The 17,461-nt window shown below is 46.8% G+C and overlaps 1 protein-coding gene across 2 annotated transcripts; it reads right to left on the bottom strand.

Moving 5' to 3' along the window:
• Window positions 1-2,090: 2,090 nt before the first annotated feature.
• On the bottom strand, window positions 2,091-15,406 carry med14 (mediator complex subunit 14). Of its 2 annotated transcripts, XM_083682571.1 has the most exons (30): window positions 15,023-15,406; window positions 14,732-14,758; window positions 14,528-14,633; window positions 14,202-14,375; window positions 13,768-13,897; window positions 13,408-13,536; window positions 13,019-13,126; window positions 11,707-11,839; window positions 11,337-11,487; window positions 11,115-11,226; window positions 10,756-10,881; window positions 10,586-10,664; window positions 9,689-9,848; window positions 9,318-9,512; window positions 8,993-9,127; window positions 8,669-8,745; window positions 8,254-8,414; window positions 7,999-8,145; window positions 7,734-7,825; window positions 7,251-7,403; window positions 6,862-7,131; window positions 6,439-6,688; window positions 5,567-5,689; window positions 4,831-5,010; window positions 4,406-4,644; window positions 4,065-4,244; window positions 3,784-3,891; window positions 3,536-3,661; window positions 3,079-3,268; window positions 2,091-2,958 (listed from the first exon to the last, which is right to left on the bottom strand). In XM_083682571.1, the coding sequence occupies exons 1-30, from the start codon at window positions 15,193-15,195 to the stop codon at window positions 2,885-2,887; spliced, it is 4,308 nt and encodes a 1,435-aa protein (XP_083538697.1). In that variant the 5' UTR covers window positions 15,196-15,406; the 3' UTR covers window positions 2,091-2,884. The 2 variants fall into 2 exon arrangements, with proteins under 2 accessions (XP_083538697.1, XP_083538698.1); XM_083682572.1 differs by lacking the exon at window positions 5,567-5,689.
• Window positions 15,407-17,461: the final 2,055 nt, after the last annotated feature.

Genomic DNA, 17,461 nt, shown 5'->3' with positions numbered 1-17,461 from the left:
ACACCTCCACACGAGGAAACATGGCTGACAGACCCATCATATCTAGGTAGTCCTGGAAAAAAATGTTTTACATTCACTAAAACAAACATAATATCATAACTAGGACTGTTGTTATTCCCATGGGTTTAAGCTTGTATTGACTGTCATGTGATAAACTTGAATTTGAAAAACATTGAGATAAATCATGTCGTCATCTTCTAACATATTTTGTATCGTTTCATTATTATAATATGATTATGATGGGAAGGTTGGTACCTCCAGCTGTGGCATAGGTTTAGGCAGGTGTTCTAAGCACTGGAGCATCTGATCAATCATTTCAGCACCTGTATGATCAGAAACATCAGATTGTCAGTGTAGATGGAGGAAGACGATGAGATGAGAAACATGAGACTATAAAGACACTGTAGTGTGGTTAGGAGGGGCTTCTGAATGAGGCTCACCTTGAACCTGGAAAGTGTCTGACTCCTCTGGGCTGCAGTCCTGACTCAGCTGCTCCTGGAACTTCACAGGAGATATGTTATTGTTGTGAGTTATAACACAGTTTCTAATAGAAATAATGTAAGGCTTACATAGTATAATTACAATTAAAAATATATCTACATAGTAAAATACATGATATATCTACATTGTAAAACACATACAATACATTTCTATATCAGTGTTTCTAATCCTGGTCTTCTACAAGTCTTGATTAGGCTACTCTAACTTCCAATCCACATCATTGATTCGTTTGAACCGACCACACTCAAATATGGTTCCTTCCAGCCTCAGGTGAGAGGGTTCAGATGGAGGGAAGGGCTGTGCCAGAAGGTTCAGGGTGTGTCTGTGTGTCTCACCTGTTGTACCTGGGCCCTGATAAGGAGGTCTAGCTGTCCACACAGACACAGCATCTCCAGCCCCACCTGCTCCGGGCTCAGGTGGACCGGCATCAGAGGCCTCTTCAATTGCAGCTCAACTAACCACAGGCGATACAGTCAGTCAATACAGTACAGGTCAGAGATGCATCTAATTCCTACTCCCCCTCCATGGTCCCATATACTGTAGTTCTTGCCCTCTATTGCTCTCAGTCCAGGGAGGGGAGTGGACAACACTTTGGAATGTAATATTGATCATTGATCATATAGCCTTTAGCTATAGAAACATACTGTATAGTATGTAACAGAACATACATTATTCTCTGTCAAGCAATGGTGTCAGCTCTATAACATTGGTTGATAAAAAATATTTATAAGGCAATTCGTTATTTATCAAAGCAATAGTCTAAACGTCCCAAATGCTGTATAGACAGACATTTTGCATGGCATTTTGCATTACGTCATTATGTTAATTGCGGATGAAATACATGAGTGAATGTGGGTCAATGATGCTCCGACTTACCTTTGAATTGCTCATGATAAACGCAAGGGTGACATAGCGGTTCGGAGATGCTGACTGCTGCCATCAGAATTATTGTTCGGTTATCGAACTGATAAACCAACTTCTGTCATTTAAAATACAAATGAATTAATAGAAATGGGAGAATTAATGGGTGTGTGCACAGCACAGTACAGTTTCGGATGCGGAAAGAAAAATGCTTTTGTCTTTGCATCCAATCGGAATTATTTATGTCCAGCACAAGGGGTGCATTCAAGATAGATATAACGTGTGCTGTTGTATCAACAGGCCGATTATCTCCAATAAAAGGATTATCCGCGCGTATCAAAATATAGCCCACAGGTAATCCACTCTAATCATCGTAAACAAAGGGTGAGATGGATTGATGGGCACACAGACAGCTGGTGCCTGCTGGTAACTTCGCCGTTGACACGCCCATGACTGTATGTGCTATTACCTTCTATTGAATCTACCCCAATTCTGCATGATGTCATGATTTTGATGATTTCTAGGGCACGTCATCTGTGCACAGTAGGGATACATTACTGCGTCTAATCCTGTTTAATTATTGACTTACTTATCGAGAAACGGACTTAAAAGAATAACATACAACCATATATGTTGTATTGTAGTCATCATATGACAGGCCATTCAAATAGCAAATATCTGACAGCTCACACAATGAATGAAACACTCAAATGAAACAAAACTCTGGACAGATTTTGACTGGTTTATTAAATAGTAATCAAAGACAGACAAGATGTCTCAGATTCTTCATTCAGGACTCAAAAGCAGTCATAATAAAATACAGCTGGCTTATAAAGTTTGTCACAGTTTTACAGTATTCAAAGTGACAGGTTGAACTAAGAAGGGTCTAGGTCATGACATCATAAAGGGAAAAGACATTTAAATAGTGTACTAAGAAAGAATACATCCCCAATACCACAACAGTATTGATATCGCATTATAAAAAAAAAGAAAGAAAAAAAAAAAAGATTGTGAATACAGTGCTCTAGCAAAAGTCCAACTAATCCAACTGTGTATGATTATTTTCAATGCTGAAATATACAACAATGTACATCTTTTGGTAAACAACCATATTTTCAATTTGTGAATCCTTTGTTAAGAAGTGGATCTGGAGGAAAAAAATAAGTCTCTTATTCTCTCGTATTCTTCTCTTAACAACAAATACCTTTCTTTCGAAATACACCTCCAATTGTTCCTTTATTTGAGTCATAAATGTGTTCTTTATCAAGAATAAACATTGTGTTTAATGGTTCTGCATAATTTGCTCCCTTTTTTGACAATAAAACTAACTGTACATCAGTTTTATGTCCATTGGCTGAAGCGTAGAAGAGATATGTTGCATTGTGTGACATACAGAAAGCACAGTTCACTTTGACCCCAATTTTGCTTGACTCAAGGATGGATCCTTCCCAGTTCTAGCAAGGAACTTGTCCAGTCGAGGTCCATGAGATGGATTCAGTTTCTGACCAGGAAGATGCTGTTGCTACTGGCGGCCACCGGGAGGCAGGCTGAGGTTGGCCATGAGTTCATGAACAGAGGCGAATATTGTGCATTCACCTACGAGGAGACAAAAACACACCAAAGTGTCAAAGTGATGGCAATTGAACCATTATTAAAGCGGTTTGTTTTTCCTCACTTGTTCTCAAAGCTTGTCAATATTCAAAAACAGACACTCACCCTGTCTGGCGGGATGCAGCTCGTTGAACCTCTTGAGGATGTTGGAGACCATGAGTGCAGCAGCTCCAGAGGAGCTGTGTTGGCGGGGTATGTCAGCCTGCTGGGTGAGGCCAGTGGCCATGTCGTACACGATGGGCACGATGATGCTCACTGGCTCCTGGGGCACCGGCAGCCGCTGGGTCAGCTGGAGCTGAGGGGCAGACAGCAAGGATACATAATTAGTTCTGTTTCACACACAACTTCCTAAATTCAACAGAGTGAAACAGACTACACCCCTTTGTGTACTATGTCTGCCTATTCTACTCATTGACCAGCCTTTTGTGACACTACTGTATGATTTTTTGTGTGACAAGTGTACAGCACAGGCTTTTGTAAATGTCTGTGTGGATCCATCCTGGGAGGACTATGGCTAGACCTGGACCGTGCAGTATTGAAAGGAGAGGAGAATTCTACTCACAAAGAAGAGCATCTTGGACTTGAGCACCACAGCGATAGTTCCTGGAGGGGCGATGGGAGGGGCACTGGGAGGGATGGTCAGACAGAACTGGACGTTCCACTTCAGCTGGGTGGCCTGGTCAGGGAACTGGACAGAGAGAGTGAGTGAGATACTTTCACACACTCACACAAATATCTCCCTCCTCCTCTCACCAATATACACACACCTCGCCTCCACCCACACACATCACATGTATCTGTACTACTCACCAGTTCAAGCTTCATGATGCGTACGCAGTCCCTGAGGATGTTGGTGGGAGCCCCCAGCAGCTTGGTGAAGGCATTCAGAGTGTTGTACTTAAAGGGAGGTCCTGCCACCTAGAGGAAACAAGAGAGGAGAGGAAACATGAAGACAAAAGTGTGCCTCAACAACATAAAGCGCACATGGTCAACAAGGACAGAGGAAGGGGAGTGAATTGTTTAATCAGAATCCTGTGTGTGTGTGTGTGTATGTGTGTGTGTGTGTGTGTGTGTGTGTGTGTTCGTCTTACCCGGGTCTCAAAGAACTTCTCTAGAACCTGCAGCTCCTCTTGTGACCACGGCCCGGCGTTCTCCGGTGTGACTTTGAGCTGGAGTGTCTGGTAGGTCTTTGGGTTCAGAGCCACGCGACACTTCAGCACCTCCGTCTTGAACATGATCACTCCTGGCTCGTTAGAGTTAACGATGGACAACTGAGGTGGGGGGAGAAAGAGTTTGACATTAGTTCATTTAGAATTGTACTAACAGATGTCACTAACATTGGGCCCAAGCAGACAGACACAGAGGGAGGGAGGGAGGGAGAGAGAGAGAGAGAGATAGCAGAGAGAGATGGAGAAGTGTGAGAAACACTTACGTTGGGTTCCACCTGGATGATCCTCTGCAGGTGGCGTCTCATGATGACCGAGCCCAGGAAGCGTTCGAGCGGCGAGCAGAGGTAACTTCCTGCCAGCCCGGGCACCTGGCAGGGCGTGGGCGAAGGCAACAGCAGCACGTGCAAGGCATTGTGGGTAAGGATGGTGGGGATGGAGGCGGCCCAGGAGCGCTGAGGTAGCTGACGGGGCGGGGGCATGCTACTGGGCATGGTCTGGGAGCCTGGGAGAGAGAAAACACACACACACACACACAGAAAAGAGTAGTCTAATTAGATTAAAAATGAAATGTGTGTACAGGGGAAGTTTGTATGCAGAAATAAGATAAGATGATATGTTTTCCTGTAATGGGCTGGGGCACATGGGACAGTTCCTCATGATAACATGAGGAAGAGAGAGTGGTACTTACTGGAGCCAGCACGTGGAGAGTGTGATGCATCAGGGATGGGGGAATGGAGCGAGGGGTTGCCAGGGGACATGCCATGGATGCGAGCCCCAGGAGAGGGCCCTGAAACCTGGGGGGAGCCTGGCCACTGGCCCCTCTGGCTGGGAGACACCATGGCATACGGAGAACTGGGGTCCAGCGCACCTGGGAAACAAACAGACATTCACACACACACACACACCATCAGCACAGTAAGGAACAGTACAAGTGCCCTCAGTCCCTTTATCGTCAGGATTGTGAACACAAACACACACCCTGACACACACACAAACAAACAAAAATAAAAACATTCACCAACTCCCATGAGGTCACACACTTCTCAAATTGGGATTCCAACAGTCCATGCTAAAGACTGAGTGAGTGCCCACCTCAGTCTGGATCAACAGATCAACTCAAGACAGGCACATTACCACAGGGCTAGCTACAGCTCACCCCATCCTCACTCCCAGATATAACCAGCCAGGGTGCCAGGGCTTATGGTTCCACTGTAACACCACCCAGACTGTCACTGTTACAGCCCATCCTCTGGTCCGGCTTGGCCCAGCTCATCCCTGAGCAGTGTGGCCTGGGTCAAAATGACCCCCCCCCCCCAACCACCCGGCTTGACCACAGCCTGCCTTTTCCTTGGGCCAGCCCCTCCCAGCCCCCTCCTCCAACCCTGCCCAGCCTGTCCCTGTGGTCAGTGCGTTCAGCCACTTACCATGCGGGCTGGCAAAGCTGGTCGGGCCCATTGTTATCCCCAGAGAAGAGGGAGACGGGGTGGGCCCAAAGGGAGAGGGCGCCCTCAGGGCTCCGCTAGGGGAGCCGGAGGTATGGATGGTCCCTGCGCGCACACACACACACACACACACACACACACACACATACATATACCACACACACACACACACACACCAACCAATCAATCGACGGGCTCATCAGACTCATATTGGCTGACAAGATCACCTCTCTCCCTCACATTCACACACACACACACACACATTTGCAAGTGCGCACGCACACAGTCACACACACACGCTAAAGCGGGCGCTGGCTTCAGGCTGACATGGGTGAGGAGGAGTAGGGCCGAATGCATGCTCTCTGCCTTCTAGGCTAGGGTACATGCACCCGATGTTTGAATGACATGCTCTCACAACCACACACACACACACACACACACACACACACACACACACACACACACAGCTGGGGCGAGCGAGTGGGAATGTGATGAGTGCGGAGAGCCAAACCACTGAACCAGCCGGTTTCCTCTGCTTCTATGGAGGGCTGCCAAGCACACATGGCACAAAAACGGGGGCACACACACCACTGCTCTTCCTCACACACTCCTCTCACCCACCATAGTACACCCCCCCTCCCTCACACACTCCTCTCCCCCACCACACTACATTCCCCTCCCTCACACACTCCTCTCACCCACCACAATACCCCCCCCCCCCCCCCCCCCCCCAACACAGCAGCACCAGGGGAGTTCCACTCCAGAGTCGACCACCCCTGGACGCCACCGCCACCGCCCCCCCCCCCCTACCCGACCCACACACACACACACACACCCACACCCACACGTCTTACCTGGGGACTGAGTGGGCATCATGGATGGCGATGGAGCCACGTTATGGTACGGTGTTGGCGGGGAGGTGAGAGGTGGGTACACCCCTCCCCCGGCCCCTCTCATTGGCTGCTGCTGCTGCTGCTGGGCCTGTAATTGGCCCATCAGGGTGTCCATCATGTCGACACCCACCGGGGAGGGCGGGTTGTCGTCCTCGTTGACGGAGCGGCGGCGAGCGTCCTGGTTGCTGTCGACAAACATGTTCAAGAAGGTCTGCAGAGAAGAGAGGAGGCGGGGGGGGGGAGGGGGGGGGGGGTGAGGGAGAGAGAGAAAGAGGATGTAAAAGGGGAAAGTCATCCTCAACTTCCTCAAAAGTTGAGCTTTTCCTTCCTCCAAAGTATTTCAACCACCCAGCACTATATCCCTGTGCTCAGTCTCTCCTGTACCTTGAGTCCCGGGGCAGGGTAGAACCCCTCTACGATCTTTGTGTTGTCAAACAGGCTGTAGGCTCCGTCTCGGATGGCCACCACGCCTCGGCTGCGGCAGTAGATGTCTATGCAGTACATGTTCCTGAAGGCCAGGCGGATGTGCGTGGGCGACTGAGGCAGGATGGAGAAGCACTGGTAGGCCGTGTTGGTGCGCTGGGTGAGGCCTAGCATGGGCACCGTGGGCAGCTTGTTGATGGCATTCAGAGGAGCCTGGGTGTCTGACAGGACCTGACAGGAGAACAACAATATCCACAATATATCACTTAGCTGGCAGTGCCACGGGATGTGTACCTACAGCTGTGTGTGTGTGTGTGTGTGTGTGTGTGTGTGTGCACATGCGTGTGTACCTGCATTAGCTGTACCACAGTGGGGGTCTTGTTGAACATCTCTTGCAGTTGGTGAAGTATGATGTTATGACAGTTGCTACAGCCTGAGTTAGGGCCCACTGTCCCCAGAGAGAGGTGGAAGCGCTGGGTGCTGGAGTTCCACTGGATGGTCACCTGAGGGAGGACAGAGAGAGAGAGAGGGGGGGGGGGGGGGGGGGGGAACAAGTGAATAACCTCAGAGCAATCTGGTCATAGCTTACTCTCACCCTCTGGTAGGGTTACGCTTCCACCATGTTGTTGTTTATACTCAGGTCGACGGCTAGGGATATGATATGTATATTTCTTGTTGCTAAATGTTTCGTGTGTGTACCTAAAAATAGTTTTTTTTTACAATATGTGGGTCCCTAAGTGGTTTCAAAGGTTTTCAGGCTTACAGTTGAGACCCCCCCCCCCACACATACACACACACACACACACACACACACCACCCCTAGGTGTACTTACTGAGCTGCCCTTGGTGCTGCCGTAGCAGAGCACCAGCTTCCGGTAGTTATACAGCCTGATCTCAGAGAACAGACTCAGGTACGATGGCATCTCTGGCAGGAGGAAGAGAAACAACAAGAGGACCACATTCATCAACATTACCAAGGTAGCTTTACATTCAAATACAGTTATCAACACATCACATTTCAACAGCACGCACACGCACACACACACACACACACACACACACACACACACACACACACACACACACACACACACACACCTGGTAGTGAGCGGGAGAACTCCATGACACACTGGTAGAGTTGGCTGATGCTGCTCCAGTCATTGAGGAACATCTCCACCACCTTCCTCCCGCCCACAGGCTCTGACAGAGGGTTCTCATAGGTCAGATACACGTGACGCGTTGACGCTAGAGAGACAGACAAATACGTTAAATACGTTAAATGACAATAAAACTATAAAAATACTCTGTTGAGGCAGTGTGTGTGTGTGTGTGTGTGTGTGTGTGTGTGTGTACCTTGCTCCTTGCTGTGAGTGCTGTTCAGAGGGCAGTTGGCCAGGATCAGTTCAGCCACCCAGGTGCGGTTGTTGCGTCCCTGCAGGCGGAAGGTGCAGTCCAGTAGGGAGCGCTCTAGAGCCCGCCTCGTCTCCTCACCCACACCCTTACTGGGGGGGATCCTGGGGGAGGGGGGGAGGCATGTTGTTATCCAAACTCTTATGAAGATGGCTTTAAATGGCATAATAACACTCAAAAATGTGTGACCTAAGCATGACATTACTGTAGGTAGTAGATTAAAAACTTAAGCTGAATCCTTATCTGGAGTTGCATCGACCATGGCATTTTCCCACAAGATACTACTACTACTACTAATAATAATAATACTGTGGTTGTTCCTCATGCCTTTATGTGTATGTACGTGTCTTTGTCTTACTTTAGGATGCGGATGGCGTGGCTACAGCCGTCTCCCTCCACCTGCACTCCCTGGTGTGGAATCTCCATGTTGGACAACTACACACACACACACACACACACACACACACACACACACACACACACACACACACACACACACACACACACACACACACACACACACACACACACACACACACACACACACACACACACACACACACACACACAAAAAAGATTGAGTACTTGGACGGACAACTGAGGGTAAGAGGGAGGAAGGAGCAATGAAGAAAACGGTGGAGGGTGGGAGAGAGAGGTAGAGAGAGGTAGATTCCCTCCTTACCTCTGTTCTGAGGCCTATGAAAGGCATGTTGGTGTCACACATAGCCACTAGGTGAGCCAGCTCCTTGTTGAAGGCACACATCTCCCCAGAGCGCTTGGGCTTCTTAGGCTCCAGAGTACCCTGGTCTCCAGACAGCTGAGGGAGCAGAGACAGAGTGGGGACACACTGAGCACACTGTCAGTCACAAGAAATGGCATGTTGCCCTGTGTTCTCAATAGTGTAGGGTAGGTCATAGAAACAGAATATTCATCTGCCTAAGCAGTATATGGTTGACATTAGTGCTAGTATCTCTGCACGGCTACCATCATGTATCTATCTCCCACACCTTTCTCTTAGTTCCAGGACGGGCCCCTCTCCCAGAAGCGGTGTCCAGGACGAGCTGCTCCAGGTTGGGCTTGAAGTGCTGCAGGAGCTGGGCGCACGGAGGTCCCTCCTCTCCCTCCAGCTGGGACACTGACAGGATGGAGTACTTGTATTGCAGCTCTGTGGGACAGCCAGGAACATCCAACATCTCCACCACCTAGAGAGAGATGGGGGCGGGGGGGGAGAGAGAGAGAGAGAGAGAGAGAGAGAGAAGAAACAGATGGGCTTTATGTTAGTTTTATGTTTTTGCTTCAAGTACTGTACATGTCCCTTTGGAGACACTGAAGATGTAGTGAATTGCATTGAAAAGAAAGAGGAGGGGGGGGGCCTTACGATATAGTATTGTGGTAGGCGTGTCAGCTTGATGAAGAGTCTGTGTTTTGACAAGTCGCCTGCCGGGTGAGAGGCTGAGTTGGAGAGATGCAGTGTGTCGGTGCACACTGTGGGGAGGTGCTTCACTGACTGTCGACAGCGCTGCTCCCCTAACCAGAACCTAGAGAGGGGGGGAGAGAGAGAGAGAGAGAGAGAGAGAGAGAGCGAGTGAGAAAGAGGGAAAGTGAAAGAGAAGGCGAGAGAGAGAAAAAGAGAAAGAGAAAGCAAGAGAGAAAGAGAAAGCAAGAGAGAAAGAGAAAGCGAGTGAGAGAGAGAGAGAGAGAGAAAGAAAAAGAGAGAGAGAGCGAGAGATTAGTTAAAACCACAGTTGGACACGAGCATGAGTAAAAACCAGTGCACCACAAACTTCTCAAAGAGAACCAAAAAAAAAAACACGACTTGATGTGGCCTTTCCACACGGACATGACATCACCATTCCCGTTGACAGCTGGGGCTTCACAGACATTATCCCACAGTAGTGTGATATCTCATTCCAACCCTAATTGCGGCCAAGTGTGCCAGTCTGTGCCATCTTCAGAGACGAACAGACAGCCCTAACATGATGTTGCAGCCCATATGCTCACGCTCATACCATTAGCACTTCTGCTAACACTCTGGCCATGACGGGGATTAAACGGTCCAGCCTATAACACTCTACATCAGAACAGTGACAGGCGATAGACTCAAGCTGACGCTACAGAACAAAAAACTTAGCCTAACAATGTCTGTGTCCTAATATCCATCCGTAATAAGCGGTGTGCACTACAAGGATACTAGGGTGAGGCACTGTATTGCTAGAATGGGTATCTGAGCTCTGAACAGGCAGACCACATCTAGATAGACAGGTAGTGGATTTACTTCAGTTGCTGCAACCAAGATATGATGCGTTTCATGTCATCGTTGATGGTCTTCTCAATGTCATCCAGCATGGGCTGATCTGGAGAGAGAACACAGAGAAGAGAGTGAGTGTGTGTCTGTGTCTGTCTGTGTGTGTGTGTGTGTGTGTGTGTGTGTGTGTGTGTGTTTACCTATCCCATACAGCATGGGCTGGAACATTCCTGAGTGCAGGTCCACAAAGATGTGCAGGCACTCTGAGCGGCCGCAGGGCTCCAGGATAGGGATGACCAGAGTGGGCAGAGCCGTCTCTATGAACGCTGAAACACAGGGAAGGGAACCAGTCTTCAAACATTGAAACCTTTCTTTTCACTCAGTGACTAAGACTTTCTTTCACTACTGCCAGCTCCAAGGGAGAATCAGGGAACCAGTGACTCATTTCAGTGGAAGCCGTTTCTTAGCCGTAATTTGTGAGGAAAAAGGCAACAAAAATTTTTTCCCAAGACCAGTGGACAGATCTTTTAGTGTCAACAGTAGTCGCAGGAACACTCACAGTTATCACTGGGGTTACTGGTCTTCAGAATGGCTTTCAGCTCCTGCAGCTTCTGATGGGAGCGTGCGTGCACGCTGTCAATCAAAAGCTTCTCCACCGACAGATGGTCAATCTACAGGAGGGGCGGGGCCAGAAATAGGATATGGGGTCATGAGAAACAACAACAAACAGTAGGGATGCAGAGCAGGCTATTTAGTCTCGTCACTCTATACACGCTATCACCTTCATGGCTCTCTCCATGAGTTTGGAGTCACAAGCGGGTAGTGGAGGCTCATGCGATATCTGAAGTGGCTTGGATCCATCGAATTCGTCAATCTTGATGCTGACTTTGTGGACCGACGCAGTGCCAGTCTTCCTGCCCAGGACCTGTTGGCTGGAGGGGGGGGGGAGAGAGAGTCAAGTGATGCCTCATTATTCCTTGAAAGGAAATTCATTTGGCACGGCATAAAAGCACAATCAACAGTTTTCAAAGCAGCAAATAGTCGTTGTTGAGACAAAGAGCAATCTGTCAAACAATCCCTCATCCCTTCTTGTGTATAACTTCTGTCAATAAGTGTGTGTGTGTGTGTGCATGTGTGTGTGTGTTTCTTACTTCCAGACAGCGAGTGTGAGACACTTGGCTGGCATGTATCTCTCCACCTGTACCAAGTCTCCCCAGCGCTCTCTAACCAGCATCAGGGTCTGAGAGTGGAGCACCTCCAGCTGCAGAGACAGGCAGAACGAGTCTGGAGAGGAGAGGGTTAAGGAGCAGCTAGCAGGAAAACACTAGGAGGATGAGTGCAGAACATGTGTGTGTGCATGCGCATGCGCACGCGCACGCGCACGCGCACGCGCACGCACACGCGCACACACACACACACACACACACACACACACACACACACACACACACACACACACGTTAATTAACTAATTGCATCAAAGATCCTGGTCCCATTGAGAGATTGTAAAGAACTAGTGTGTTAAATGTGAGGGAAGCAGAGCAACGATGCTCTGATTAGCATTGTGATTAACATGGCCATGCTCTCCTGCATATCTGATTAGGGTCTTTGATGTTAGCATAATGCTAACAAGCGGTTGCTATTGTTTTCCCATGTGCCTCAGGGGCTAGGGAGATGCTGAGAGACTTTGAAACCAGGCTGCGGCTGACTGATAGTTGCTACGGATGTGCGATAACAAAGACTAATACAAAATAGACCTTCCACACCTATAATCATCTGTGTTGTTCTCTTGGGCATAACACTATTATCTAAAGCATTGTTATCGGAGTATGACAATAATTTGGTAATTCTATTATTTATAATGCTATTATGGCCCCATTAACTTGAGAAACAATGCAATTTAAGCAAGGCAGGTCACTTGTCAGCAGCTGTAGTTGCCAGATATACAGTAATTCAGTCATGGCTACTTACACCTTGAAAAATGGACCGCATCCACACTTCAGACTTGGCAACAGATGTAGGCTCACACACTCTACAAGCCCCTCCTTACAGAGAGTACTATCATTACCTGCACGGCATAGTAAATTCACTGTGTTCATCATTTACCGGTGCCTAAGCTGTTTCCAGTCTGTACAGTATGTTGTTACAAAGCCCAACAAGGGGGTGGTGGGATAAAACGAGGAAAGAGAGTGGACATGTGACTCCACACTGTTAGAAAACCATTCCAAAGAGAGAGGCTATGCTAGTGGCTCATTGGAATGCTGTGTCTGCCTGGACCTCTGCATGGTCATTCAGTCAATACTGTATACATGAGCACGCACATACTCGTACGTGCACACACACCCCCACACTATATTACTACTGCAGCACTTCATGCCAGCACTGGCTTTGAGCCCATTGTCTGAACGAAGAAGACACACACAGACACACACACACACACACACACACACACACAAAGGATACGCAGGCAGCTGTACATGTCCTGCAGGGGCTTCTCATCTGCAAACAGACGTGACTGCACCAACTCATGGATAAAGTTCACCTGCATACTGTGGACCAGTGCTCGGCCATCTGTGAGGACAAAGGGAGGGATAGGGAGGAGAAAGGGAGGGATAGGGAGGAACAGGGGAAGGAGGAAGAAAAGGGTTTTGAAGGGGATGATGAGAGAAGAAAGGAGAGAGCAAAAGGAGGGGTAATAAGGGAAAAGAAGGGCGAAAGACAGAAAAGGGACGGGGATATTAAGGGTGAGGAGACGTATATTTGGACAGAATATATATTCACTCTACTAAACAGATTCCACAAACACACTGCTCGCACTCTCTCTCTCTCTCTCTCAATGTTGTGTGTCTGACCTCCAGTCTCCTTGTCCTCCACCAGTATCTCCAGCTTCAGCAGTCTCCAGGGAATATCAGGATCATCTCCCATCACTGTCAGAGTAGCCTCAAACTCTCCTTCCACACGGAACTTTACACGCCCGTTAGCTGGGGGAGACACACACACAGGCACACGTGCAAACACACACACACACACACACACACACACACACACACACACACACACACACGCATTAGCGAAAGTGTATCTCCTCAAATCATAGTCTAATTGTGTTTTTGTAGAGTGTGTGTTTTCATGTGTGTGTGAGATTAAGTTGATGCTTACCCACATTGAGGTTGCTAAAATGAATTTGTAGTGTGTGTGCGTGTGATGCTTACCCACAGTAAGGTTGGCTAACTGAGGTGGCAGGTCTGTGGTGACAAGGCGGTGTCGCAGTATCTGATTGAGCTGGTTCAGAGTCGTCTGCTTCTCCACCTTAGTGATGGGGTCTGGAGGAATGATCTTATCCTACACACAGACACACACACAGACAGGGTTAATGAGCTAGCCCAAAAGATAAAGTTCCAACACTGATGACACCAATGTGATACAAACATGAGACAGACAGATAAAATAAGCTAGCTTGGGCTGTCTTTGTTACCACACTAGCAGGGCTAAAATCAAAGGCCATTGTCAATGTTTCTTAGATAAATATTCACAAATACACAAAAAACAGATTGCTTTGTCTGTTTCTGCTGTAACCAACTCCTCTAGAATTAAACAACTGACAGTTATTGATGCTACATCAGCTATATACAGGCAGGCAGCTTACCCGTATGCATGTGGGTAGGCGTGGGTAGGACCCTGTGGTGAGCACATCGATGGCAAAGGGAATGGCAAAGCTGGGCAGGCGAGCATGTACCAGGGCATCTCTTGCCAGTGATGCCAGCCTATCGGCCGTGTCCACAAACAGGAAGGCCTGCTGGTCCAGGAAGCTAGAGATCATCTGTTACCATGGAAACCAGGGGTGAAAGGTTAGCATCACAAATATTTTTGGGAGGTGTATGTGCATATCTCATGTACAGATTCGAACCATGCATGTCCTTTGTAAGTAGATGATTGGCATGTTGAGAGTAGGCTACTGCAGTAACTACATACCGCACACTTCTCCACTTTCCCTGCATTGCTTGCCCACTTCACCAGGGCTAGGAGACGCACAAACAGCTGCCTGGTGCGACTGGCAAACTGGACTATCTCTATTTTCCTGTCAGAAACAGTTGAGATCCATGTTAAAACATTACTACCAGAGGTCAGAGCAAATGTCATAAATGACTTTCACTATCTTTCCAGAGCAAATCTTACCTTTCCATGTCCGTTTTTCTGGGAAGACTGAAAGACACAGATAATCACCATTAATAACTAATTTATTAATATTGACAACAAGCACAAAAAACACCATTCCAAAGTTCATCAGACGCGACGCCAGTCAGTAACTTTGAAAACAACTCACAGAAATACTACGTTATCAATGGTTACTATTCTTAAGGCACAAGCCAACACTATTCTGTGGCTAGGGGGACATCAGATGACAGAGTTGGAGGCAACACCGGCAAGAGCGGGTTCCCACTCAACAGGGATCTCATCATCACTCACAGTTCAGCCAGCAGGGTGATTTCGTGGTAGGTCCTCTGGAGGAGAAACTCAATCAGAAGGCTTAGCCGTACCCCCTGTGTCGCCGGGGTACCGGGAGGAGGCGGCTGGGGGGCCGAGGTCGGACCCCCGACCGGCACCAGTTGCCCATCTGATCCAATCTGCACCGGAGCCATTTTAAAATAACAATACGAGCTCCTGCGATGGACACCGAAAAAAATTACAAATACCGAGACGTAGTTACCAATCTTACACGTATTCTACAACATTTCTTAAGCCGTAATTGTTTAGAAAGGGCTCGGCGTCTTCGCCCCATAGAAATGTCACTAAATACCCGCGTTTTAATAGCTTATTACAAAAAAAGATTCAATGCTGTTCACCCGCCATCTTTGCTGTCTAACGGGAAGTGATCTCAATTTGGTAGAACAGAAAACACGGAGGCAGTGTTACTGGTCCCGTGAACCGGTTCACTGAAATCTTTGCTTTTTTTTTTTTTTTTTTTGCTTTGCCGTTCTAGGGTCAGTATTGTAATGCCTTAAGTTTGGATCCAATTTCATTTAGGGATTCACTCTAAACTGTGACAGGTAGACCCAAAATAGTACTTACTACCAAATATCTAATAGAAATATATTACTTTATCTTCATTATCTTCATCTGAAATAATGTGCCTTCTCTTGTCAATCACATTTAGTTTCACAATTTACAAAGATTATACGTTTTATTTTGCTTTATTTTCTAATTATTTTTCGAATATAGTCCTACTCCACTGTAATTGAGCTACAGTAACCAAAGGGTGGGGAGCTGGGTGCTTTCCTTAGCTGGGTGCTTTAAGCTGGGTGCTTTTTCTTCACAGTTAAATATCTACTGAACAGAATTTAGTGGGACATAAGATTACTTTTTATTTTAGATGGAAGAGCCAATCAATGCTTTATTGAGTCCTGGGATAAATTGCGTTTCACACAGCACCACAGACAAACACACAAGCAAAATAGAATACAAAACAATATAATTATGCATAAACATACAGTGGCACAAATGTCAAATACAAACAAAATTATTATTATTTGATTCAGTATTCTCATGCTTTAGTGATAAAGAAAACCCTAACATGTTGACAGGGTACAATACTTGACTTTTTTTTTCAATGGATGATGCATTGCTTTATACAACATTTTATTTTACAGCAATTCAAGTTCAAAATATATTGTTATATGTACTGGGATACAGGGGGGTGTATGACAGTACAATGAAATTATTCAGTCACGAGCTCTCATCTTCGAAAACACAATAGAACACAATAGTAGCACAGGATACAATCGTAACACAATAATACATAATACACAATAATACAGTTTGTCTATACAAGACATGTGATATATAAGACATAGTTGCAGCAGAGCACCAGGTAGTAAATGCCTGCACAGTGGTAAGCAGTAGTGTGTGGTGTATATAGTGTGTGCAAAGAATGTATAGGAGACAGTCATACAATTCAACTGTTAATCAGCTTGGGGATAGAAACTATATCAAAAACAATATTTCACTATCAACAAAGAGACATGAAGATACATAACAAGATTGATATAATATTGTCATACAGATTTCAAAGCAATAAAAAGTTACACAAAATGTAGTGAGAGATTGTTGACAACTCTCACAACAATTATCACTTTACTATGCGTTGTCTAGACAGAGAGGAACATAGTTTAGAAGTGGATGCAGCAAATAGATTATGTTGGGAATATGTGTTTACTAGACTTCTTCACCTATTTTGCAAATAAGAGCAACTTGCTTTGATGTAATTTCAAACCACTGCAGGACAGAGAAAGGAGGGTCGTAACACTAAAGTTGATGAGACAAAGGGAAAGTGCTGAAAATGTGAACACACACACACACACACACACACACACACACACACACACACACACACACACATACACCAGAGAGGGAAATGTGTGGCATGGGTTAATCCTGCAGGACTATTGTTGTCCTGTGAGTCAGCAGTCAACTCTCTTTTTCTCCCTCTTTCTGTAAACTCCCAGCCATAGTTTCATTCCCACAGAACAGGTCTCTCTAACATGCGCACACACACACACACACACACACACACACACACACACACACACACACACACTCACATGAATGACCAGGATGACTGACAGTCTGGTTACTGATGCCATGGCAACTGTCAGTGCTGCTGGTGTCAAAGAGAAAAAGATTAGTAACCTGATATCTATGTCTATGACGGACCATCCTACACCACACTACTTCTACTACTGGTGATGTTGGAAAGCAGTAGGGATATTGCACATTTTTGAGCAACCTATAGGACCGTGATTGATTACTTCCCCTACAATTGATCTGATGCACTGGTGTGACCAGGGGGGTCACCATTTTGTTTTCAATTATATTTTTAGGCCTACATCGCAGTTGTTTAGGCAAACT

The sequence above is a fragment of the Argentina silus genome, assembly GCF_951799395.1.
Source record: "Argentina silus genome assembly, chromosome: 12".
NCBI lineage: Eukaryota > Metazoa > Chordata > Actinopteri > Argentiniformes > Argentinidae > Argentina > Argentina silus.
Note: the sequence above shows the minus strand (reverse complement) of the source record. Positions and strands in the feature narration are given on the sequence as shown.

Bases quoted from the DNA above. Each gene is read 5' to 3' on its own strand.
- med14 (XM_083682571.1), bottom strand. From the start codon at position 15,195: ATGGCTCCGGTGCAGATTGGATCAGATGGGCAACTGGTGCCGGTCGGG. The intron at 14,634-14,731 runs GTAAGATTTGCT...TGTTTCTGACAG, and splicing joins AGAAAAACGGACATGGAAAG to GAAAATAGAGATAGTCCAGT. The intron at 10,665-10,755 runs GTAAACACACAC...TTCTCTCTCCAG, and splicing joins GCCCATGCTGTATGGGATAG to ATCAGCCCATGCTGGATGAC.